The sequence below is a fragment of the Bos grunniens genome, chromosome 11, assembly GCF_055505025.1.
Source record: "Bos grunniens cultivar Pamir isolate PY7600 chromosome 11, Bosgru_T2T1.0, whole genome shotgun sequence".
Lineage (NCBI taxonomy): Eukaryota > Metazoa > Chordata > Mammalia > Artiodactyla > Bovidae > Bos > Bos grunniens.
The window spans coordinates 101,182,146-101,207,585 of NC_141175.1; the positions used below are offsets into that span (position 1 = coordinate 101,182,146).

The 25,440-nt window shown below is 46.9% G+C and overlaps 1 protein-coding gene across 1 annotated transcript in view; it reads left to right on the forward strand.

The window, feature by feature from the left end:
* Positions 1 to 25,440, forward strand: part of RFX8 (regulatory factor X8) — a 52,246-nt gene that overhangs the window by 6,229 nt on the left and 20,577 nt on the right. The window contains exons 3-8 of the mRNA XM_086323887.1: positions 8,160 to 8,221; positions 9,327 to 9,413; positions 17,956 to 18,019; positions 19,472 to 19,582; positions 20,607 to 20,684; positions 24,641 to 24,754. Coding sequence (XP_086180013.1) covers positions 8,160 to 8,221; positions 9,327 to 9,413; positions 17,956 to 18,019; positions 19,472 to 19,582; positions 20,607 to 20,684; positions 24,641 to 24,754 — 516 coding nt within the window. The remainder of the gene's footprint in view (positions 1 to 8,159; positions 8,222 to 9,326; positions 9,414 to 17,955; positions 18,020 to 19,471; positions 19,583 to 20,606; positions 20,685 to 24,640; positions 24,755 to 25,440) is intronic.

Here is a 25,440-nt window from a genome sequence, read left to right on the forward strand (position 1 = left end):
GTGTGCATATGTATATGGATGTGTGTGTTAGGGGAAGGGCTGTAATTTGAGGGGAGGCAAGAAGTAACTTTTGAGTCCAGACTTCCAGAAGATGAAACAGTGAGTATGGGGTTATATGAGCAAAGAGCAGAGCAGGCAGAGCCAATGTCAAAGACGCGAGGCAGGAGGGGGCTGACACAAAGGAGGCTGCAGTGGTTGGAGGGCAGAGACCAGGAAGAGAGGATCAGAGGCTCAACTCTGGGAGGTGGGAGAAGCCCAGGTGTGTAGGGGTCAAATCCTGGGTGTATTTGGAAGACAGCCAATAGGATTTGTTGACGGAAAGAATTGTTAGAATCACAGAGCTTAATTGTTATTAAAGTAACAATAATAGCTTTCATATTGCATCATATTTACTTTCAGTCTGGTTTTCAAGAATAGACAGAATCCACTCAAAACAAGTTAAAAGGAGAATTTTTATTATTATCATTTTTTAAATTTTATTTTGGCTGCACTGGGTCCTAATGGTGACATGTGGGCTTCTCTAATCGCAGCACTCGGGATTCATTGCCCTATGGCATGTGGGATCTTAGCTCCTGAGCAGGGATCGAACCTTTATCCCCTGCATTGGAAGGTGGATTCTTAACCACTGGACCACCAAAGGTCTCGAAAGGAGAATTTTTTTAGAGGGATATCTCATTTAATCCAATGGCAAGAAGTTTGACTGGACCTCATAGAATCTAATCTAGTGCTGCCCAATAGAAATGTAACAGGAGCCAGATATATAATTTTTAAATATTCTAGATCCTCCTTTTCAAAGTTTTTAAGGTGAAATTGATTTTATAAATTTTAAATTTTATCCCAAATATTCAAAATAATGTTGTTTCAAGATGGAATCAGTATTTAAAACTCACTGAGTTGTTTTGTTCATTCTTCATGCTAGATCTCAAAGATCAAATGCATTATTTTACACGTTGGTTTTCAGTCACCTAGTCGTGTCTGACTCTTTGCAACCCCATGGACTGCAGCACACCAGGCCTCCCTGTGCCTCACTATCTCCCGTAATTTGCCCAAGTTCATGTCCATTGCATTAGTGATGCCATCCAGCCATCTCATCCTCTGACACCCTCTTCTCCTTCTGCCCTCAATCTCTCCCAGCATCAGGGACTTTTCCAGTGAGTCGTCTTTTCGCATCAGATGACCAAAATACTGGAGCTTCAGCTTCAGTATCAGTCCTTCCAGTGAGTATTCAGAGTCGATCTCCCCGAAGATTCACTGGTTTGATCTCCTTGCTCTCCAGGGTACTTCTAGGAGCCTTCTCTAGCACCACAGTTCAAAGGCATTAATTCTTTGGTGTTCTGTCTTCATTACAGTCCAGCTCTCACAACCGTACATGACTACTGGGAAGACCATAGCCTTGACTGTATGGACTCTTTACATGTACAGCCCATCAATCAGACCAGCCCATTTCAAGTGCTCAGTGGCCACTTGTGCCTGCTGGGTCCCCTCTCAGACAACCTAGACAAGATTCTGAGTCACCAGGCATCTCCTCTCTCCCTCTGGTGTGTCTGTAAACCACTGTGATGCTGCTTCTCTTGCCAGTCCTGCTCCAGGCCCATCCCAGAAGCCAGCTTCTTCCTCCAGTGTCATGATTTCCCATGATGGCTGCTTGTATGGTGCTTGCTTCCCAAGATGCTTCACTTGACCTTCTGCTCCAGGGCCTGACCCTGTAACGATCTGCAGGCAAAAGAGGCCTGCAGGAAGGATGGGTGGGTGGGAGGAAACAGTTGGCATCTTTAATGCTTGGTCTTGTGACAGCCATCCGCCGAGGCAGATAGCATTAAAAGTCAAGGAACGAACCATGAGTGACTAAGGTCAAGGTTCCCACAGCTTGCTGCAACGCTGGGGCAGTTGACTTCATTATGGACTTCATTCAACTGACTTCATTCAGACCTCTTTCCACCTGTTATTCCCTCAAAAGTATCCTGTACTCCCAAAAGACCTTGGCGGTCACTGGTCCAACTCCATATCCAATGACAAGCCCTTCAAAGTCACCTCCAGCTGGGAGCTTTGTATGAGAACAGAATGCCCTCTGGGGACAGACACGCCTGGGACTCAGAGCTGTGAGGGGGCAGCGTGTTTTTATGTCTCCGTTACAAGGAAGTGACTCTTCCCCTGGGCAAATAGTCCTCCCCCAGGATCCGTGCTTGGCAAGCAGAACACAGGCGGATGGAAAGCCGCCTGGCTCCTTGCAGGCCTTGGGGCAGCTCACAGCCTGCAGGATCAGACCCCCACAGGAGGCCCCTAGCTGGTGCTGAAATGACCTGGGAATAAGGAGCCTGCTCACGGGCCACAGAGGTGTCAGTCCAGCCTCCTTCCAGTTTCCAGTCTTTCTTCCCTTCCTGTCTGCTGCCTTTCTCAGTGTTCCTCAGTGGACAGAGTGGAACTGGTTCCTGACATGCCCTCAACCTTCCATCCACTCACGGCCTGATTCTCTCAGGTTCTTTTGTTCTTTTAAACAATATGATAAGCATCTGTGAATCCACCACCCTATAGGAACCATGTGGTCAGAAACCCCTGTCCCCGCCTTCCCCAGCTCCTGGGAACCATCAACCCCTTCATCATTATCTTGCCTTAAAAATTTTTTTTAATTTTTTTGGGCTGCATTGTGCATTATGTGGGAGCATTAGTTCCCCAACCAGGGATGCTGCCTGCACTGCCCCTGCATTTGCAGCGTGGAGTCTTAACCACTGGACCACCAGGGAAGTCCCTTTCTTGCCTTTTTAAAAAGAATCTTACTACATTTATATCATTTCTTTTTTTCTTAAACTTTTGATCCCCTTAACCCAATTTTGCCCATGCCCTACCCCTCCTGTGACCTCTGGCAACAACCAATCTCTTCTCTGTGATCAGTGAGTTTTTTTGTTTGTTTGTTTTTAGTTTTGCTTTTGTTTTGTCACTGTTTCTTAGATTCCGCATATAAGCAAGATCATACCATCTTTGGCTTCCTCTGTCTGACTTATTTTATAGATTGCATTTCTTTCAAAAAGCCCAGTTTTAATTTTTGTGGCTTGAATTTTTTTAGAAGGAAGATCATGTTATGTGTCATCTTTGGGGACTTGTTCCACTTACTCTTATATCAAGACTCCTCTACATTCATTTGACTGCTGTATAATATTTCAGTTGATTCGTTCACTCTCCAATTGATGAGCATTTGAGTTGTTTCCCAATTTTGCTGCTGTGAACATTCACATGTGTCTCCTACTGTGCACGTGGAGCTGTTCTCTTGGGCATGTGTCTGGGGGTTAATTTGCAAGCTGATGGGTTGTTTGACATCATTTTCTGAAATGATGGCTCCCATTGGGCTCCCAAGGGCAATTCTGTGAATTCCAGTGATGTTTCCACTGATACTCACTTCTCCACTGAATATTCTTGGCTCCCAACTTTTAACTTCCCTGCCCATTTGTTTCATTATGACTTCAATTTATTGGTGTTTCTCTTCAAAGACAGGTTCCCCAGGGGTACAACTCAGTGTCTCAGGAGGGCTCAGGATGGAGCTTTTATTTGTATTTTTTGTTACTTTTTTGAGTACTAACCTTTTTATCCTTCCCTGCCATTATGTTGGTTTCATTTAAAGCTTGTGGTCAGCAAAAGTAACCCTTCATTTTTTTTTTTTTTTAACACATGAATTACAAGTAAGGTGGCTCAGTGATGAAGAATCCACCTGCCAATGCAGGAGACACAGGAGATGCGGCTTCAGTTCCTGGGTTGGGAAGATCCCCTGGAGTAGGAAATGGCAATCCACTCCAGTATTCTTGCCTGGGAAATCCCATGGACAGAGGAGCCTGGTGGGCTACAGTCCTGGAGGGTTGCAAAAGAATCAGACAACACTGAGAGACTGGGCACAGGCCTCCCAAAACTGCTTTGTAAACTGTAAAACACTCCAGATAAATAGAATATTTTATCCTTGTTATCAGATTGTTGTCAATGCAGATGGGTGTTGGAACCCAAGAGTGGCTGTTTCCTTATTCTAAGTTGCAGCTTCTTAGTTCCGACCTGCTGAATCTTCTACACTCAGAGTCATCTGCTGTCAGCTGCTGAAGCTCACACTTGGCCCTCCCTCAATAAATCAAAAGTGATGTGGGCGTGAATGAGGTGTTAGGCTCTGGAGCTCCCTGAATGTCTCTGGGTGAGGTCTTCCAACCCACCAGGAACTCCCCAGCTGTCTTATCACTCAGCCCATATTTTGCCCTTTCATCACTCAACATATTGATTGGGACACTTCCTCTAAGGCTTTTGAGTCTGGGCATCCTGGCACTACAGCACTTTCCTTATCTGGCAGCCTTATCAGATGGGAATGGGGTGACTTGAGCTTGACACATTTGGGCTCTGGATCATCCCTGCCTCCTTTTTTAAGAAACCTAAGGCTCCTGTTCAAAACCCATCTTCGATTTCCTTCTCAGTCGTTTCTCATCCAGGGTGGTCCCACTGCAGTGTTCCACAGAAAGTGTTAAAAAGAGCCTCCGGTATGATCGCGGGCATTTGTCCAGCGTTTTTGATCTTCCAACTTCCTTTCAAATCCATCCCCCAAGACACTGGGGTCCTGGCTTTCAGTTCCTGTTGGGAATTTGCCCAAAGAATGAGCCAGTTCAGTGTTGCTGGTCTTGGAAAGGGACTCTGAGTTGCTGAATCTGTGACTCAAAGAAGGGAGAGGAAGGGGAAAAGGATATGATCCCAAAGCTTGTTTACAAGAGAAACAACAAAATACCCACTTCTCACTTCCTGCCTCTTCCCCTGGGAATAGAGTTGATTCCAGGTTCCACACAAGTTCCTGTGCAGATGTTGGGGTGTTTCTTGCTCTGCTCCACAGTCCCGGGTACATGACGGGTCATCTCACTCCCAGTGCAAGTAACAGGCTTACGAGGATGAGGAAACTTCCCAAACGCTGACTTCCTTTTTTTTAAAGTAGCATTTCCTGATGCTTTTCTGATTATGAAATAATACATTCCCTTAATAGAAAATGTGGAGATTCAAGAAACGTGTACAAAAGAAGAAGGCAAATGTTGGCCATGGCCTCATTGTCCAGAAATGCAGCCTGACCTCCCTAGAAATCCTTGGGTGATACAAAGCTCCATTGCCATTCTAGTTTACCAAAGGGTACCTGCCTAACAAGATCCAGCCCCACGTGACATCCACACTCTGAGCTGAGGTTAAAGTGGAATGATTTCCCCAATCCTCCAGCAAGGTTTCTCATGAGCAGGCTACTAGGAATGGGGACCTGCTTTTCCTCCCTCCCCTCTCCCACCACCTCTCTGGGTTTTGGGAGAAGTAAAAGTGGACGGAAAATTTCTACCACACATCTTCACATTTGGGGGCTAGGCAGACCCTTGTCTCCTGGTCCCCCCCCCCCACCTGTGGCTTCTGCAGGGCAACCCTTGAGAATGTTCTAGAATGCATCCCTGGCTTTAGTGAATAACTCATTCCAAAACCTGACTGCCCATCCTGGGGCCTTGCTAGGCAGAATCTGGGCCCTCTCACCTGTCAGCTTTTGTTTTTTTATGATTTTTTTTTAATATGGACCATTTTTTAAAATTTTCTTAAAAGTTTTTTATTGAACTTGTTACAATAATGCTTCTGTTTCATGTTTTGGTTTTTTGGCAATGAAGCATGTGGGATCTTAGCTTCCTGACCAGGAATCAAACCCACATCCACTGCATTGGAAGGTAAAGTCTTTACCACAGGACTGCCGGGGAAGTCCTCTACCTGTCAGCTCTTTACCACTTGTGGCCAGCGTCTGGGTGTGGAAACTTCTCAGCCATTCTTGTCTTGAACAGGCTGTGGGTATGTTGGAGCCAGGGCAGTGACCACAGTCCTCGGCCTGCCCCCAAGGCCACTGGCCAGCTGTCTCTCGTCGACTTGGAGTCTGGTGCCCAAGCCAGACATTGAACGCAGGGGCCTCAACATCAGTCCTTGACGCTAATTCTTGAATCTTCTTCCCCAGGGTCTGAGGTGATTGGACCACCCCATCCTACCCACTGTTCACAGGTCAAGGGATGATCTGAGGGAGTTCTGAGGGAGAGAGGCTCTGAGGGAGCTGTGAGCAAGATAAGGTCTGCAGGAGAGCTGAGCAAGCAAGGCTCTGAGGGAGGGAGGGCTGGCTGAGGGAGCCAGGCTTTCAGGGAGCTCTGAGTAAGAGGGTCTGAGGGTCTGAGGGGGCTCTGGTCCAGAGACTCTGAGGGAGTGCTGAGAACGGGAGGCTTTGAGGGAGCTCTGATCCAGAGAGGCTCTGAGAGAGCCCTGAGCAAGACAGGGTCTGAGGGGCCAGTGTGGGAGAGAGGCTCTGAGGGAGCAAGTCTGGGGGAGCACTGAAGGAGGGAGAGTCTGGGGGAGCACGGCTCTAGGGGAGCTGGAGTGAGGGATGGTCTGCTGGTCTGAGGGAGCTCTGATCCAGAGAGGCTCTGAGGGAGTGCTGAGCGAGAGGGGGTCTGATGGTCTGAGGGAGCTGTGATAGAGAGAGACTCTGTGGGATCTCTTAAGGAGGGACTTTTTTGAGGCAGCTCTGATTGAGGGAAGCTCTGAGGGAGCCTCGATGAAGAGGCGCTGAGGGAGCTCTGAGTGAGGAAGGGTCCTTGGGAGCTCTGAGTGGAAAAGGGTGTGAGGGTGAGGGAGCTCTGGAGGTTGGTGTGAGTTAGTTCTGAGGAAGAGAGGCTCTGAGGGAGCTCTGAGTGAGGGTGGGTCTGAGGCAGCTGTGAGGGAGGGAAGCCCTGAGGCTCTGAGGGAGGGAGCCTCTGAGGGAGCTCTCTCCTGTGGCTTATGTTTCGCGTCCCTTTCGGTTCTCCTTCCTTGATTTGGCCTCATGACTTTGATGTTAATTGTGCCAGACCTAAAGCAATTATACTCCAATTAAAATATATGTAAAGTAAATATGGAAAAAAAAAATAACATTCCAGACCTGCCCTCCTCTCCCTTTCTGTGCCTCCACACAGGGTCCGGCGGGGCGGGGGAAAGTGGGGGAGCCTTCCTGTAGGAAGAGGTAGGGTCTGAGGCAGGCAGGAGATATGTTTCATGACATCCAACCCTCCCACTTGGAAGCTGAGAATAAAAGAGAGAGGAAGGCAGACCCAGAGACGTAGAGAACATGGAAGAAATCATTACAGGGCCGCCTGGAACATCCTGCCCTCCTGCTCTGTAGTTTTGTAGTTTTACCAGGATACAGGATTTCCCTTTTCAACAGTCATGCACTTGGATACTATGTTTGTCACGGACCTTCAGACAGAACAGACTTCTGGTTTTTAAAAAATATAATTGGTCATAGATATCATATCAGTGCTAACAGAATGTACATCAGAAAGACAGTGGGTAGGGAGGGAGGTGGGAAGGAGGCTCAAGAGGGAGGAGATGTGTATACCTATGGCTGATCCATGTTGATGTTTGACAGAAACCAACACAGATACTGTAAAGCAATCATCCTTCAATTAAAAATAAATAAATTAAAAAAAAAAAAAGATAGTGTGGATGGGGACTTCCCTGGTGGTCCGGTGGTTAGGACTCTGCCCTCCCAATGCAGGTTTGATTCCCTGGTTGGAAAACTAAGATTCCACAGCCACTTGGCATGGCCAAAAATAAATAAATAAATGATGGGGAGATGAAACATTGAGTCAGAAGTAGCTCTCATTTAATATTTTGTAACATTTGCTAGCAAAATCTTTCAAATGAAAAGTAAATGAATACATTTTAACATGAAAATGCCAATCACATTGGAAAAAGGGAAGTAGCATGATGGACTGCTTTGCAGTGTCAGTAATGCCCTGTTTTTAGAGGATTTTTAATGACACGGGGAAATGTTTACAGTACAAGGTAGGGGGAAGAAAGTGGGAAGCAGAGCTGCTGACACGAGAATTGTGACGATGCCAGTATTTCCAGCGTAGACTTGCAGAATCCACTCGCACAGGAAGGCTTTGGAAAAAAGTCAGGAATGAACTGCATTGGAGTTTACATGGTGGTTCCCTTGGAGTGCTGTGTTTCCTTCTTTATACTTGTCTGATTATTCCAAATTTCATTTATTTGTATTTTCTTTATGATTAGAAAAGAGGGAATGCAGGTTAAACATGGCAAAAGATGAAGCTGAAAGTTCTATTTCTAAATTTTAAAATTGCAACTTTAAATCTAACTTATTCTTTTAGCTTGTGCACTTGGTTTTCCCTGATCTTGGCACCCGGAGGCTGGGAACGAGAGGCAGTGCCAGGTAGGTTGATCATTTTGGTTTTATTCTAAATGTTAAAAACATACATTTTGAAAAATCACAAAATGGATGACCAAAAAGTACAAAACTAAACAAACTATAAATATCAACTCCTCCCAAAGAATTCCCATAATTAAATGAAATTCCCAGTGCCTGATACAATTCAGGTGATGCCAGAACCGAATTTGAGTCTCTGTCTTCTCAAGAGATTGTGTTAAAGTACAAAAGTCACACTGTATTTTTCTGTTTCCACACTTTCAATGTTTAGACATGTAAATGTCTAATAGTTAAGTAATGATAGCCCTAGAACAATAAAACTATTTTAATTACTCTTTGAACTAAAATTGCTAAGTGTTCCATCTAATTAGCATATTTGAATTATATTCAAGAGACCAAGGTACCCAGGTGATATTTTTAACACAAAAGGAAATTCCAGTATTATCGGGTGTATCCTGTTATAATTATCACTCAGTTATCATTGTTACTTATTGTTTGTTTTAAATCAAGAAAAGTCAGGAGAAATCAGCGAGAGCAAGAAATCACTAAGAAGGGACAGAAGCCAAGTTAGGGAAGGACTTGCCACCCATGAAGGAGTTGAAGGCATGGGAAGTGTTTGCCAAGTTAAGCATTGGGCAATAGTTAATTTCAAAAAAAAAAAATTGTTGGGCTGCTATGAGCCCATACAAGCTGCTTCCTTTCCTGGGCTTAGCAGAGGAGGAACCAAACTTCCTTATGGGGGTTTGAGAACCTGAGTCCATTCAGCAGAGGGAACACTGGCGTTGGTCTGCATTTCTTTGAGAAAGTTGATGGCAGAGACGACAGGAGGCTTTCCCTGTGGCATCTCTCATATTCAAGTGTCATAAGTCAGGAAAGCAGAGGAGGACATACGCGAGCTTGTTTCAAAGCCGATGCGTGTGAGATAGTATGAAATGGTCCACCTACCAGAGCCTGGTCAGGCTGAATGACTGATTATCTTTTCCTGCTAAATGGGGTCAATGATGAACCCTAGAGAACAGCTCTAAGTCTTCCTTGGCTAGGCTGTCCTGTCTCTTCTCCCAAGCCCAGTTAGTGGTTTGACACCATCTTTAAGACCGTGTTTATTTTTCAGGTATCATTACGACGGAATCTGTATCAAGAGAAGTTCTTTCTTCTATGCCCAGTACTGCTACCTTCTGGGTGGAAAAAGGTGCACCAGGTTAGTACCTGTCACTTAGGTACTTTGGTCTTGGTCACAGCCTAGTTCATATTAGGACCGTTTGTACTTGCGTTGACTCGAACTGGCTCTTTGGCTGTTGTGCCATTCATCCTTCTTAAGGATGGAAACACGCACATCACATCAACACTCCTCTGACATGCACGTCAGTCTCTGGCAACATCGTCTGCCAGAGAAACGTGTACCACGTTCATTTCCTCAGTTACCACTCATTTTCATCATCATCTCAACGGCCAGGGCCATTTTGCACTGTCTTTGCTCTTCTCCTCTGTCAAATTTGACAGAATTGGCCATGTCCTGCTTGAACTTGCCTTTAGCCCTCAGGACTCTGCGTCATCCAGTCCCTTCCCTAGAATGAGCCCTTCCCTTCCCCACCAGGGCAGGCATCTCCCAGAGACCCGTCGCTTCATCATTAATGACGCTTTTCCTACACTTTGACCCCAGGACACCGCATTCTTTTCTGTCTCTCACCTGCCGTTCCCTCCACGGATGAGTCCTCCTCCTGAATCACTTCTCCTGCTCCTCGTCTCACCCACCCCCAGGGACGTTCTGTTGGGCCATCTCCTGGATGTTCCCATGCAGAGGACCCACTGGTCCCTCCCACTGAAGAGGTAGAACTTTAACTTCATTCGCTCCCTCCCATCACCTCTGCCTCTTGACGCCCTCTTTTCCATCTGTGATCCCAAGAGATAGAACCTATGCAGAGGATCACCCCGCAGCCCTCCCTGACTCCCGGGTCACAAGTCCTGTTAATTCTCCCCTCCTGGGTCTCCTGATGGCTCTTCCTGGTTACAGGTGTTTCCTGTATGTCCTCATCGTCTCACATCGAGATTATTTTCATGGGTCCTATGTAAGCTCCCTCCCTTCACCTCACCACTATCTGAACACAGCCATGAGACTAACCTGCCCCCAGTTCTTCAGTTTTTCTCTTTCTTGCTCGGAAACCTCAGGAGCTTGCTCTTACCTCCTGTGTAGAGCCTACAGCCCCCTCTTCCCAGACTGGTGACCGTCCCCAGCTCTTTCTATAGGCACTTCCCATCCACGTTGCCAGTTTCTCCCGAATGCACAGCCTTGGTTTCAGCCATGCTAGCTTTGCTCGGAGGACATCAAATGCGTGTCTGTCTTGGCTCCCCATCATCCCGTCCTTGCAAGACATCATTCCTTCTCTCTCAATCCAGCTATCAATCCAATTGCTTGGATGAATCCCCAGGGAATTACAGAGTGGAAAAAAACCATCTCAAAGGGTTCCATACTGTGTGATTTCATTTATAAAACATTTTGAAATGACAAAGTTTTTTTCCTTTCTAGTTGAAGGGTAGTTGATTCACAATGTTGTGTTAGTTTTCAAGTGTAGAGCAAAATGATTCACACACACACACACACACATACACACATATTCTCTTTCATATTCTTTTCCATATGGTTTATCACAGAATATTGAATGCAGCTCCCTGTGCTCCACAGCAGGACCTTGTTTATCCACCCTATGTATAACAGATTGCGTCCACTAACCCCAGCCCCCAAATCCATCCCTCCCCCACCCTCCTTGCCTTTGACTACGTCAAGTCTGCTCTCTATGTCTGTGACCCTGTTTGTGTCTTGTAGATTGGTTTGTTTGTGTCATATTTCAGGTTCCACAAATAAGTGATATCATGTGGTATTTGTGAAATGGCAAAATTTCTGGAATGGAGGACAGCTTCCTCGTTGCCGGGAGTTAGGGGCGTTGGGCTGAGGGAGCAAGAGATGGTGCAGCCGTGGTCACCTTGTGATAAGACATGCACTGTGTCCCAGCCGTGGTGCTGGATGCAGGCATTTCCACAGGCGAGCTACATGCCCACATGCAAAAATGAGTTTAAGGAAGGCTTGGGAAATCCGAGTGAGATCAGTGGATTTGTATCAGTGTCAAAACCAGATTGTGATATTGTACTAGAGTTTGGCAGGATGTCACCATTGGGGGAGATCAGGCAGAGGTAAAATGGAGCTCTCTGAATGATTATTTTATTTTTTATTGGAGTATAATTGCTTTATAATGTTGCGTTGGTTTCTGCTGTACAATAAAATGAGTCAGCCATAGGTATATGAATACCTATATCCCCTCCCTCTTGGACCTCCCTCCTTTCCCCTTGCTCCATCTCCACCCCTCTAGGTCATCAGAGAGTGGATTCTGAAAAAGAAAAACAAATATCGTATATTAACGCATATGTGTAATCTAGAAAAATGGTGGTGATGAACCTATTTGCAGGGCAGGAGTAGAGACAGACATACAGAACAGACTTGTGGACACAGCAGGGGAAGGTGGGGTGAATTGAGACAGGAGGATTGACATATAGATACTGTATGTGTGTAAAACAGACAGCTGGTGGGGGCCTGCTGTTAGCAGGGAGCTCAGCTCGGGACCCTGAATGATTTCTTACTTCTGCTACCTACATTACAAATGAATCAAACCTCACCCTTCAGTCCAGGAAAACATGTGATGACAGGTCCTAGGAAGTGGCCAGTCTTCCCCTGCCGACGTCTTCTGCTGGCATCCATCCCCCCTTTGGCAGTTAGAGTCTGGATTGTCCCTGAGTCTCAGAGCCCTCCTCACGCTGGCCTGTGTGCATGTGTGTGTGTGTGTGTGTGTTGGGGGCCGGGGGGCTGGACAGGTAGCACACGTGTTCACACAGTGTCCTAACCAAGCACCTCCCCCTGTCCTCACACACCGAGGAAGGCAGGTGGCTGTGTCCGCCCAGGGCACACCCTCAGGTCCCGCTGTTACAGGCTCACTAGCATTCAGAACCCGGAGGGGATCCCCCAGCCAACCACAGACCAGCATCTTCCTTGTTCCCCAGAGTGACAGCTCCACTGAGCCAGGCGCTTCTCTGAGGGTGCAGCCAACTGAGGTCTGATTAGCACTTTCCTGCTAATATTTGCCTCGGGAAGGAGAAGGCATCTGGATTTTTCAAGGGCATCTTGTGTGTGTGTGTGTGTGTGTGTGTGTGTGTGTTTTCTGGACCTCATGTTAAGGAAAGAAATGGAAACCGCGGATGAGAGCATCAGGATAGAGATTTGGCTGGGAGCCAGGCTAGTGGCTTTAAGGGACTCTGGGGGTTTTTTGCTTTCTCATCACTGCCACCACCAGGCACTGCAGAAAAAGCAGATAATCTAATTAAAATCAGTTTAGTCTTGAGATAAGCCCCTGTCTCCTCCCTGTCTCCCCATATTGTCCCTCGGAGCCCCTTCAGAGGAGAAATTCTACTGTCAGCTCTCTGCCACCATCCACCCCGCCCTCTCCTGACGCCAGCAGCTTAGCAGGAGGACAGGATCCCTAGCCTGGGACCTCTTTCACTGGACTCCTCACAGGTGGCCCAGGAGCAAGCAGACCCGGAGCCCTGGTGTCAGAGCGTTTGTTTTCCCTGGAGGTGAGGGAGGGGGCGGGGTGGACAACCGTGTTGTGGTGGATCCCACTGAAAACTGCTGAGGCAGCATTTCCAAGGAGAGACCAAGATTTGATTTGCAAAACCAACGAGCAGCTTGAGGCTTTTTTTTTTTTTTTTAAGGAAAATGACTATAAATATGCAGCGTGTGCCAGATGCAAAGAAGCCCTTTCCCAACTCCAGGGCACTTCTTGCCTTGCTCCCCTCTCCAGGGTAACATCTTTATACAGGGAACAGACCTTCCCAGATCCCAGTCTTGTTTAGCTGGCAGCCGGACTGAGCCCTGGACCAGGGTCTAAGCGCTGACCTAGAAATTCTTGGCGAATGGAGGCCAAAGTATAAAATGCTCTGTTATTGTCAGGGGAAGGAGAGGGAAATGGAGAGAGTGTGTGTGTGTGTGAGTGTGTGTGTGGTTGTCACATCTAGAGAAACAGCTCTGCTTAACATGTTTATTCTCCACCTCGTAAGCAACATTCCTGGCTGACATGTCACAAGGAAAACGTTGTCATTTTCCAAATAGATGAGTCCCTGGTCTATCTAATGTGACTTCTGAGATTAGTGGGACGGAGGCCCAGGTTTCTCTCAGGACATATGAAAACTAGCCCTTGCCCTCATCCGTCCCCCAGTCCACACGCACGCACACACACACACACACACACACACTCACTCAGCTTTTCCAACTTAGCATATTAAAAGCCTGTAAAAAGCTTCTAAAATCGGGCCTTCCCAAGTCATGCCTGCCTTTGTTCTCTGTGCGTTTGTTCCTCTGCCAGCTCATGAGCTCAGGGGGCTGCCTGGCAGCCCGCAGAACCCAGGACCTTGGGTCCATGGCTGGCTGGTTGTGCCCAGGGGAGCAGAAAGGCTCCAGTTTATCTTTCACATTCATCACCCTGGGAGGGCGAGTTCAAGGGAGCTGTCAGCCAAGCAATCGTGGGCACCGCAGACCCAGAACATCTCGGTGTCTTTCCCACGGAGTCCACGTGGCCCCACGGCCTGCAGGAGGTAAACCCTCCTGGGGCCAGCCCTCCCCCGACAGCAGGGCTCTGCTGCATCCCGGGCGGCCTCCTTCTCAGGTATAATCAGGGGTCCAAGTTGCAACCCGCACTTGGGCCGTGTCCACCCTGTGCTTCGCAAGGCTGGTTGGAACTTGTTGAGGTGTGTTTTGTTTTTTTTTTAAATAGGCATTACCTGGTTGTTGTCTAGCAGCTCACAAAACATAGGTGTGGAGGATCCCGCCCTGGACTGCACCCTTGCTGGGGGGAGGTTTGAAAAGCAGGTGAAGCTCCCAAACCATCTCACCTGTTCAAAGCACCCCTCACATCCTCCTCTCCAGCCCAGACGCCCAGACGTGCCGTCTGTCTGCCGAGGAGGCCTGGCTTCCGGTTGCCGTTTTCCCTCGGGAACGACAGACTTTCAGCAGTTTCAAAGGTGTCCCGTTAGATCATCATTTTGCAATTAAGTTGCTCATAAAAATCTAATGGGGATAGAGTTAAGCAATGTAAATCAACAGCCCCCAGCACAGAAAATAAGGAACCCACGCCCCTCAGCCACACTCAGCCAATCCAGTTTAAAAAGAAGGCTGTTCTTCCTAATGGGAAAAGAATGAAAAAGAATAGATATATGTATGTGTATAACTGAATCACTTGACTGCACACCTAAAACTAACACAACTTTGTTAATCAACTCTGTGCCAATATAAAATAAAATAGATAACCAGCGAGGACCCACTGTATAGCACAGGGAGCTCTGCTCAATATTCTGTAATAAGCTAAATGGGAAAAGAATTTGCAAAACAGTAGATAGATACATGCATATGTGTATATAACCACTTTGCTGTATACCTGAAACTAACACCACATTGTTAATCAGCTATACTCCAATATAAAATAAAAATTTTAAAAGTTGTTCTTTTCCACTTTGTTTCAAAACCCTCGCATCTTCTTTGCCCTCCTCGTGTGCATTCTTTATTATCACACATACGTGTGTCTTACAGCAGTGGTCCCCAGCCTTTTTGGCACCAGAGAGCAGTTTCGTGGAAGACAGTTTTTCCATGCCCTGGGGTGGGAGATGATTTCGGGATGGTTCAAGGGCGCTACATTTCCTGTGCACTTTATTTCTGTTATTATTGCATCAGTTATACCTCAGGTCATCCAGCATTAGCTCCTGGAGGTTGGGGGACCCCTGTCTTAAAAGACGAAAGAGTGGAAGAGGTAATAGTGATGAAGATGTGAAGTCAGAGCTGGATTTCTGGCTCTGTGAATTGTTTCTTGTTTCCTGTACATAACTGGGGAAAATAATGAATTACTCTCCACTACATAATGGGTTGTTGTGAGGAGTAAGGGGGAGTGAATAAGGCACTTAGCAATGGGCAAATGCTCAGTGTATTTTAACCGTTAGTGTCGTGTGTGTGCTTAGTGCAATCAAAAGGATATTAAATAAAGCTTTTTGCAATCATAAGACCTACCCTGATATGAATACATACATTGACTATTTAACTTGAGATGTAAAAGTATCAAGTTGATAGAAAAATAAAATGGGAAAAAAATATATCAAGTTGAGAGGCTTCCCTGGTAGTCCAGTGGTTAAGACTCTGAGCTCCCAACGCAGGGAGCACGCGTTCAGTTCCTGGTTGGGGAACTAAGACCCCACATGCCGCATGGCACGGCCTAAAATTTAAAAAACAAGTTAAGGGTGTCTTAACCAGATTCATTCCCTGGGTCAGGAAGATCCCCTGGAGGAGGAAAATGGCAACCCACTCCAGGATTCTTGCCTGGAAAATCCCATGCGCTGAGGAGCCTGGTGGTTGCAAAGAGTCAGACACGACTGAGCAACTAACACACACTCCTAACCAAAAACAGAGTCGTTGATTCATGTTCTTTGAGTAAAAATGGAAATGAAGTCCATCAACGGTGAGAAGATGAAACACCTTGCCTCCACAGTCTGAGGCTGAACACGTCCGGGACGTGAATTCTGTTTTATTACATTTTTATCTTCTTACCTTTGTAATTGCTTCACGTTGTTGTTTCACTGCTGTTAGGATGATTTGCAAGGGCAAATGATGATGCCAAAATGATGCAAATGAAAGTCTGGATTAATGACAAATGATGTCAGAACCTGAGAATGTGGATGCAAATTGTAGTTAAGCTAGAAGAAAGTTATATGCCAGAAAGCGTATTCAGCTAACACAACACTTTCGGGAAAAGGAAAAAAAAAAGGCTGAGTCGTGTGGCATATAATCATGTCCCAGCCCTCTTTACGCTGGACCCTTTTTAGCCAAATTGATCATAAAAGCTAATGAAAGTCAAATGTGTTTTTTATGTGTCTACACTGTGCTGAGTGAAGCAGACAGTCTGCAGGACCCAGAAGGGACCCTGACCTTCCTCTGACCCCCTTTGTGAGGCTGGGAGAATCTGCTAACCTTCATGCACACCCTGGAGACTCTGAGCGAAGGTTACAGGCTCGGGGGGTTGGAAAAGTTCTTTTAGTGGTGGGAGATTGTTATTGTTTAGACGCTCGTTGGTATCCAACTCTTTGCGACTCCATGGACCATAGCCAGCCATGCTCCTCTATCCGTGGAATTCTCCAGGCAAGAATAGTGGAGTGGGTTGCCATTTCCTTCTCCAGGGGCTCTTCCCAACTAAGGGATGGAACCTACCCCATCCTTCCCCTTCGTCGGGTGGAAAATTGAAGCTCTCAGAGCTCAAGCGACACAAATAAGAGCAGCCAAGGATGCCTGTTCTGTTGTGGAGTTAGCTGCCACCTCCTTCCCAAGCTGCCCTTCCCTGTCCCCCAGCAGTTAAATCTTAACCGCCTGGGCCCTGCCTGTGGGGCAGGAGCCAAGGGGACAGCCCCCATGGAAGCCAAGTGACCTCTCCGAGCCGACTCACCTCCAGGTAACTCCTGTGCCCTGGCTTTGTTTCTGTTGTGGTCATTTGACAGCTTTTTTGTTTCTGTTTAGTCACTAAGTCATATCTGACTCTGCAACCACATGGACTGTAGCTCACCAGGCTTCCCTGTCCTTCAGTATCTTCCAGACTTGGCTCAAATTCATGTCCATTGAGTCAGTGATTCTATCTAACTGTCTCATCCTCTGTCGCCCCCTTCTGCTGCTGGTGAGTCAGCTCTTTGCATCAGGTGGCCAAAGTATTGAAGCTTCAGCTTTAGTATCAGTCCTTCCAGTGAATATTCATGGTTGATTTCCTTTAGGATTGACTGGTTTGATCTTGCTGTCCAAGGGACTCTCAAGAGTCTTCTCTAGCACCACGGTTCGAAAGCATCAGTTCTTCAGTGCTCAGCCTTCTTTATGGTCCAGCTTTCACATCCGTACATGACTGTTCGAGAATGGACTGACCCAAACCTAAGGTCAAGGGAGAGCTCCTGGGACTTTAGAGAGGCTTGAAGGGGATGAAGGACCTTCCTGCATGAGATGAAAGCCATTTTCCTCCACTTCCTTCTGACTACCACCATCCCAGGCCATCCCTGCCTTGAAGACCTTGAACTTGCATCCAGAAGCAGAAGCAGAGTGTTGGTCTGCTACCTCACACCACGTGCACAGAACTGAATCTACTCTCCATGATGACATGTGAACCCACATGGTGTGCTGACATGGACCTTACATATTATTCCTTCGCAGTTTCCTTGTTCTGTGAAAGTGCCCTGCCCCATCCATTGACTCACAGGATATTATTATCATTTCTGAGTTGATCATTTTCAAAGCTCTAAATCAGAAAATAGAAGACTTCATCTGCATGATGATTTTTCTTTTCTCACCAGAGCAAGTTCTAACCATGAGGACATCATATTCTTGCTTCTGAAGGGAATAAACTTTTAAAAATAAATATGTGATTGTCACAGTTATACAATGAATTAAAAAAAAAAAACTTTAAGCAGGTGATAATCAGCAGTTGTGGAGAGAAACTTGGAGGAGGGTTTTGAAATCAAAGTTGTGTGTGTGTTTGTGTGTGTGTGTGTGCTGAGTCGGTTCCGATGCAACCCTATGGACGGTATTCCCCCCACACAAATAACCTCACTGCAAAAGAACCTTTATGCCTGAGCTCAGAAATAGGGGTCTAACTAAAATTATTTCTCTCTTATCTGTTATGTCACAGTGGAGACATTGTTGCCTTTGAAAAGTCTACTAATTATAACCGCATTCTCCAAGAAGAAGGAGCAGTGAGTGTTGAATAAAATAGATTTGCTATGATAGACCCTGAAATACTCAGTAATTGTTGAATTAGATGCAATTATTTTCCTGTGTATAATGTTATTATGGGCAGCCCTTAGCCACTCACCCCCTGATCCTCAAGGCAATGCTGGCTGATAATGAGGGAGCATCAGGTGAGGAGGAAGCTGGTGGCTGCTCTCAGTGAGCGCAGTGCCCGTGGGACACAGTTGGGGTGGCACTCCTAGCCCTCTGGGTAGGGCGAGCAGTTCAGAAGACCTCTCTGTCCTCCCGTGGCGTGTAGACAAGGGCCTACTGCAAACCCACATGAACGATCTGCTAAGCAAATTGAGTAGCTCAGAAGTGAATAGCTCGGTGAGAAGCTTAGGAAGGCTCAGAGTGCAGAATGAGAAAGCCAAGGAGGATATACTGACCCTGGAGCTGTGCTGCCACAGAGCAGGCCATTAGGTTGGAGAGGATGAGGGGGACTCCCCCGACCCTGGTGCAGTCCAGCAGGGCAGGCTCTGGGGCTCAACTTCCAGCTTCCCAGGAATGCTCTCACCTACTCTATTAGAATGGAAATTATTCAAAAGATGTCAGGGAAATCCTGAAGAAATCATCTGAGTACAGTCCTTCATGCAAATCAGGAGCAGCCATGCCTCCCCTTGCTCCGGGGTGGGAGTAGGGCAGGGAGGTGAGCAGCAGGATTGTTGAGTTCACTTTCTGCCGCATGGCCTTTTTCCATTCTTAATGAAAATGTTTTATATTCTGTAATCTGTTCTTCGAAAGGCAAGTCAGTGCCCCTCACTTTCCTTGTTCATTCGGCCCTGAGATTTTATATATGACTGACCATTTCTGTAATCCAGGGATAGTGACCCAGACAGGAGATGGTTTTAGTTCAAGGGCGGACAACGGTGTAGACAAGCATTGTAGAATGTGTTTATGGCATCGGGTTTTTCATAGGCAGGCTTTTTGTTGTTCATATTCAGCATCTGTGGGCTTCCCAAGTGGCACTAGTGAAGAACGCACTTGCCAGTGCAAGAGATAGACGTGGGTTTGATCCCTGGGTCGGGAAGGTCCACTGTAGGAGGGCATGGCAACCCACTCCAGTATTCTTGCCTGGAGAATCCCATGGACAGAGGAGCCTGGTGGACTACAGTCCATAGGGTCCCAAGGAGTTGGACACGACTGAAGCGATTTAGCACGCACACACACATACAGCATTTGTAATGCAAGGTCATTTTGAAATATTAAATATGTAAAATATTAAATCCTAATTGCTCTCTGGTGACTAGAGAGTATAGTCTTATAGAGGAAGGTTAGTATCATTTTCAATGAAACAAGAGGAAATAGTTGCTGGGATCAAGAAAGTGCCCAGGGGTGTGGATGAAAGATTAACCTATAGTAGCAGTGAATAATTATTATCTGACTTAAAGAAATAATCTGTGTGAAAATGGTTTTAGGGTGACAATCATTCACCGATCAAGACAGAACCCATTGGATCCCCTTTGTCTGAATTCAGGAGATGTCCATTCTGGGAGCAGGAACTGGCAAAGAAATACTCCTACCACGTGGTAGGCTTGGGACTTCCCTGGTGGTCTGGTGGTTGAGAGTTTGTGCTTGCATTGCAGGGGACATGAATTTGATCCCTGGTTGGGAAGTTGCACATACTACACAGGGTGGGGAAAAAAATTTTTTTTTAACAGTAAGATTGCACACATCAGGGAGACTAATGCTCCGTGCCTTGCTGCCTAGGGCAGTAAATGGCTTCTTAGTCTGCCAGTGATCACAGTTGTACAAAATGAACTAAGATTTGCCTTCTGCCAGGCCCGTGAGGACTGTCATTCCCTCCTGGGCTGGGTGATGGTCAGGAAATTCAGGGCTTCTCCTCACACCCTATAAAAAGACTCCACCTGGGATCATGTCACATTCTAGAATGAGGGTCTCCATCACTGAGCAAGAAAGAGGTCTGTGTATTTTCTAGCAACTGGGTCTGGGGGCATATGGAAGGGGAAATTGGGCTTTAGAGGGAAAGGTGGCAAAGATCGGTGGTCTTTAGAGTGGGTGGTACAGACCCAGAAATAAATGAGTTATGGCATCAAAAACGAAGTGACTTCAATTTTAGTTGAAGTTATGCATTACCCCACATGAAATGAAAATGTCGCTCAGTCAGGTCCGACTTTTGTGACCTCGTGGACTGTACCCTACCAGGCTCCTCTGTCCATGGGATTCTGCAGGCAAGAATACTGGAGTGGGGTACCACTTCGCATAACTATCAGTAAAAACACACGGCCCCAGGAAAGAGTTTGGTTGATGCCACAGCCAGATGGTATTATTATAGGGCCTGCAATGCAGGAGACCTGGATTCAATCCTTGGGTCAGAAAGATCCCCTGGAGAAGAACATGGCAACCCACTCCAGGATTCTTGCCTGGAGAATTCCATGGACAGAGGAGCCTGGTGGCCTGGAGGCCACGGGGTTACAAAGAGTCAGAGCCAGCTGAGCCGCTGACACACACTAGGGCCTCGGCAAGGTCTGTGAGAAGCAGGTAATTCTAGAAGTGGGCTGCCAGCCGAAACGACTCTCTGTATCCTCCTAGGTGGCCTTCCTTGCTGATGAATACTGCAACTGTTGTCAAGACATTCTGCAACGTGTGAGGAACCAAGAACTCGAGAGGGTAGGGTTTTATCTACAAAACGCAAGCATTTATGACTTGTTCTTAACCTTTCGGCTTGAAAAGACCCCTCAAGGGATGTGGAGTAGGAATTCATCGCACTAAAGTGCTTAGAATGCAGCTGTTTTATAGTCAGTGAGCTCTTGAAGGTGATATTTTTATTCAGTTTAATCATCTGGAAATTTTCCAAGGTGCTCATATGGATAATTTTACGCTTTAAATATAAACTCAGCTATTTTTAGATCCTAATTCCAGCTGATCTGGAATAAAGTACTGATGGCCCAGTGGTAAAGAATCTGCCTGCCAATGCAGGAGACGCAAGAAACATGGGTTCTATTCCTGGGTCGGGAAGATCCCCTGGAAAAGGAAATGGCAACCCACTCCAGTATTTTTGCCTGGGAAAACCCATGGACAGAGGAGCCTGGTGGGCTACAGCCCATGGATTCCCAAAGAGTTGGACACAATTTAGCGACTAAAGAACAACAACTTTATTTACCCTGGGATTCTCAGAGATGGTTTTCAGAGCTGTTATTGATACATGCTAATGCACAAGACGGAGAAGGCAATGGCACCCCACTCCAGGGCTCTTGCCTGGAAAATCCCATGGACAGGGGAGCCTGGTGGCTGCAGTCCATGGGGTCGCTAAGAGTCAGACACGACTGAGTGGCTTCACTTTCACTTTTCACTTTCATGCACTGGAAAAGGAAATGGCAACCCACTCCCGTGTTCTTGCCTGGAGAATCCCAGGGACGGGGGAGCCTGGTGGGCTGCCGTCTATGGGGTCGCTCTGAGTCGGATACGACTGAAGTGACTTAGCAGCAGCAGCAGCAATGCGCAAGAAGCAGTTTGAAGCAGGGTGCTCTGACATGGGAATCATCAAGAGTGGATTGTATTCTAGAGTTGGCCATGAAAGGCATGAAGAAATCTTTTAACCATTCTGAATTCTATCTTTTACCGTATAAAATGAAACTCCAGAGAAGCAAGTGCACATTTAAATGAAAAGTCTTCTGAGGCTTCAGTGTTCTAAGCACTTCCGCTTTGGGAGATAATATTTACTCAGCATGAAGGCATTTCATGCTTTGTAGAAAACATTGGCCTGAGGGAGGGACCAGGCTGTCTTCAGAGTGACCCCTGGCCTATTAACACCATGTTATAAACACCCCCCAAGTTGAATATCCAATCCACTTCTTCTTGTCTACGATGCTTCATCAAGTACTAACTGAATACTTACCCTGTGACCAGCACCATTTCCGGAACAAAGAGGGTATTCCCTTGGAGTCTTGAGAAGCTGATAGTGTGGTACTGAAAGGAACAGTGTAAGCCAATGAGTGTGATATGGTATGGAAAGTTCTAGAACACAGTGTGATCGAACTGTTCTCGGCTCCCAAGAGAAGAAAAACAGAGACGCCTGGAGAAGTTTCCCCGGAAGAGGCCATGTTGCGGGCGAGTCTCATAGAAAAGCAGAAGTCCAACAGACGCTACATGGGGGAGAAGAGGGATTCTGGGAGGAACGCATGGTGCAGGCAGAGGCAGAGGGTGGTCACAGGCGTCACAGGACAGGAAGGTGGCTATGACCGGATTTATGATCTCACCGGCCCCGTGGGAAACCCTGACTTATTGAGAAGGTGGTGGGTTGGCAGTGACATCAGATGCCATATTATGGGAGCAGAGGGTGGGGAGGAGGCTTTGCCACAGTCAAGGTGACAAGGAAGGAGGGCTGGGTCTGGAACAGTGACAATGACGTCAGAGAGAAAGAGGGACAAATCAGAGAAATATTTCTGTAGCAGGCGAATCGGGATGGATGACTCGGAACGTGGGAGGCGGGACGACGGGTGGGCCGAGACAGTGCTCTCTCATCCAGACCCATGAGCCCCAGAAGCCTCCAGCCTCGGAGTCAAAGGATTCCTCCTCCCTGCTCAGGCTCTTGTTTTTATCATTAAATACCAGAGTCTCTTCGGAGATGTCTTCTTTTGAAGAGAAATCTGAAGAGATTTTCAAATCCGGGGTCAGCACTCACAGCCTACACAGAAGAAACAGCTTAAGAGTCTGGGGTTCTTGGAGTACCTGGAGTCAGTACTGTGTTGCCTCAGGATATCTGAGCTGCAGAAATCTCAGAAGGCGAGAGTCTTCATGAGCTGGCAACTCAGATGGGCCACCAGGTCCACATGGGAGGAGATAAAGAAAGGGCCCTGCCATTTTGTTTCTCAACAGAAGTCTTTAAAGAAGGCTCCTGAGGCTCGGGGAAGAATGGACACATGTATATGTGGCTGAGTCCCTTTGCTGTCCACCTGAAACTATCACAGCACTATTAATTGGCTAGACGCCAATACAAAATAAAAAGTTAAAAAGATGCAGCTGGCTTTCAGGAGGTACACTCAGAATAAAGTGGCAAATACATTATGGAATTATAGGCTCTTTTACCAAGGTTTATAGCATTAACCCAGTTCATGATAAAATGCTATTTCACTTTAAAATGAATAAATATTTTGCTAATAATAAAAAGAAGTACCCTTTGTAGAATCACACTGGCTCCCTTTAGCTGGCACTGTCCTTAGTCAAAGCTATGGTTTTTCCAGTAGTCTGGTATGGATGTGAGAGCTGGACTATAAAGAAAGCTGAGTGCCAAAAAATTGATGCTTTTAAACTGTGGTGTTGGAAAAGACTCTTGATAGTCCCTTGGACAACAAGGAGATCCAACCAGTCCATCCTGATGGAAATAAGTCCTGAATATTTTCATCGGAAGGACTGATGCTAACGCTGAAACTCCAATACTTTGGCCACCTGATGCAAAGAGCTAAGTCATTTGAAAAGACCCTGATCCTGGGAAAGATTGAAGGCAGGAGGAGAAGGGGACAACAGAGGATGAGATGGTTGAATGGCATCACCGACTCTATGGAGAGGAGTTTGAGTAAGCTCCAGGAGTTGGTGATGGACAGGGAAGCCTGGCGTGCTGCAGTCTGCAAAGAGTTGGACACGACTGAGTGACTGAACTGAACTGAACTGTCGTAGGTGAATTCCAACATGATGTCAAGGAGGAGGCAATGTATCTTCGGTTATATGTGGTTACATGTCTTCTTGAGCTGAAAATAATTGAAGAGGTCAGTCAGTCACTGAAAATGCATTCTGAACTCTGGTTTGTGCCCCAGGGCCCGATCTTCGTCCTACTGTAATCAGTAGAGCCCCCTTGTTATCATAATCAGCCTTCCTTCTAGAAAACTGCCTCAGGACCAGTCTTCCACCCACCCAGCAGGTGCCCTCTGATGGATGTAAAATCACTTCTAAAATACAGCTTGGGAGACCTTCCTTAGTGCTCCAGTGGCAGACTCTGTGCTCCCCAGGCGGGGGGCCTGGGTTCCATCCCTGGTCAGGGAGCTAGATCCCACAAGGCACACTAAGAGTTCGAATGAAAGTGAAAGTGTTAGTCGCTCGGTCATGTCTGACTCTTTGAGACCCCATGGGCTGTAGCCCGCCAGGCTCCTCTGTCTGTGGGATTCTCCAGGCAAGAATACTGGAGTGGGTTGCCATTCCCTTCTCCAGCGGACCTTCCAGACCCAGGAATTGAACTTGGGTCTGCTGCATTGTAGGGGATTCTCTAACATCTGAGCCACCAGGAAGCCCTAAGAGTTTGTATGCTGCAGCTGAAAGATCCTGTGTGCCACAACTGAGACCTGGAGCAGGTCTTAGTTATATTATAGATAAATTTATTATTTATTAATAAATATCATTTATAAAGCATTTATTTATTAATAAATAATGAGATTTACTTACTTAGATAAACATTTTTAAAAGTAAAATACGATACATTAAATACAGCTTGGAAAAGCCGACAGGCAAAGCTTTCCATGGGTTGGAATGAAATTCATCCAGTTACCGTTCAGGGTTGATGAACTGCCTGTGGGGGACTGGTCTCACCAGGCACAAAAGCAGGGCTCAGAGCTATGTTCTGTCCCTCACGTCAGGTGGAGGACTTGCTGATGTCCTTCTGGAAGTCTCTGCAGCAAGACACAGTGATGCTCCTGTCGCTGCCCGACGTGTGCCGGCTCCTTAAGTGCTACGACGTGCAGCTGTACAAGGTAGGCTGTTCCTTCCAGGTGCTGGCTTGTGTCCTGTCCAGAAGTTGGTACCCAGTGCTGGGGGCTTCCCAGGTGGCGCTGCTGGTACAAACCCGCCTGCCAGTGCGGGAGACGCAGGAGAGGTGGGGTTGATCCCTGGGTTGAGGAAGATCTCCTGGAGAAGGAAATAGCAGCCCACTCCAGTACTCTTGCCTGAAAAATTCCATGGACAGAGAAGCCTGGCGGGCTACAGTCCATGGAGTTGCAGAAAAGTTAGACATGACTGAAGCGACTTAGCATGCACACACTGGGGTTAGAGCCACAGCCCTCACACTCTGGGGTGTCCATGGATCTCAGATCTTCTGAGAAATCAGTGGTGGAGCCAGTGGACCAGGAGCCTTAGATCTTTTCCTCAGACTCAGTTTTCCTTTCTGAATTCACTGAGAATCCAAGTGACCTCGTGTAGAGAAAAAGCCAGTGAGTGTGATACAGTCTGGAAAGTTCTGGAACACAGTGTGATTGCACTGTTCTGGGTGCTCAAAGGAAGAACAGAGATGCCTGGAGAGGGCTTCCCAGAGGAGGCCATGTTGCTGGCAAGTCTCGCAGGAAAGGGGAAATTCTACGGACTCAAAACGGAGGAGAACACACGTGCAGGCAGGAACACGTGGGGCAGGCAGAGGCAGAGAGTGGTCACAGGTGTCACAGGG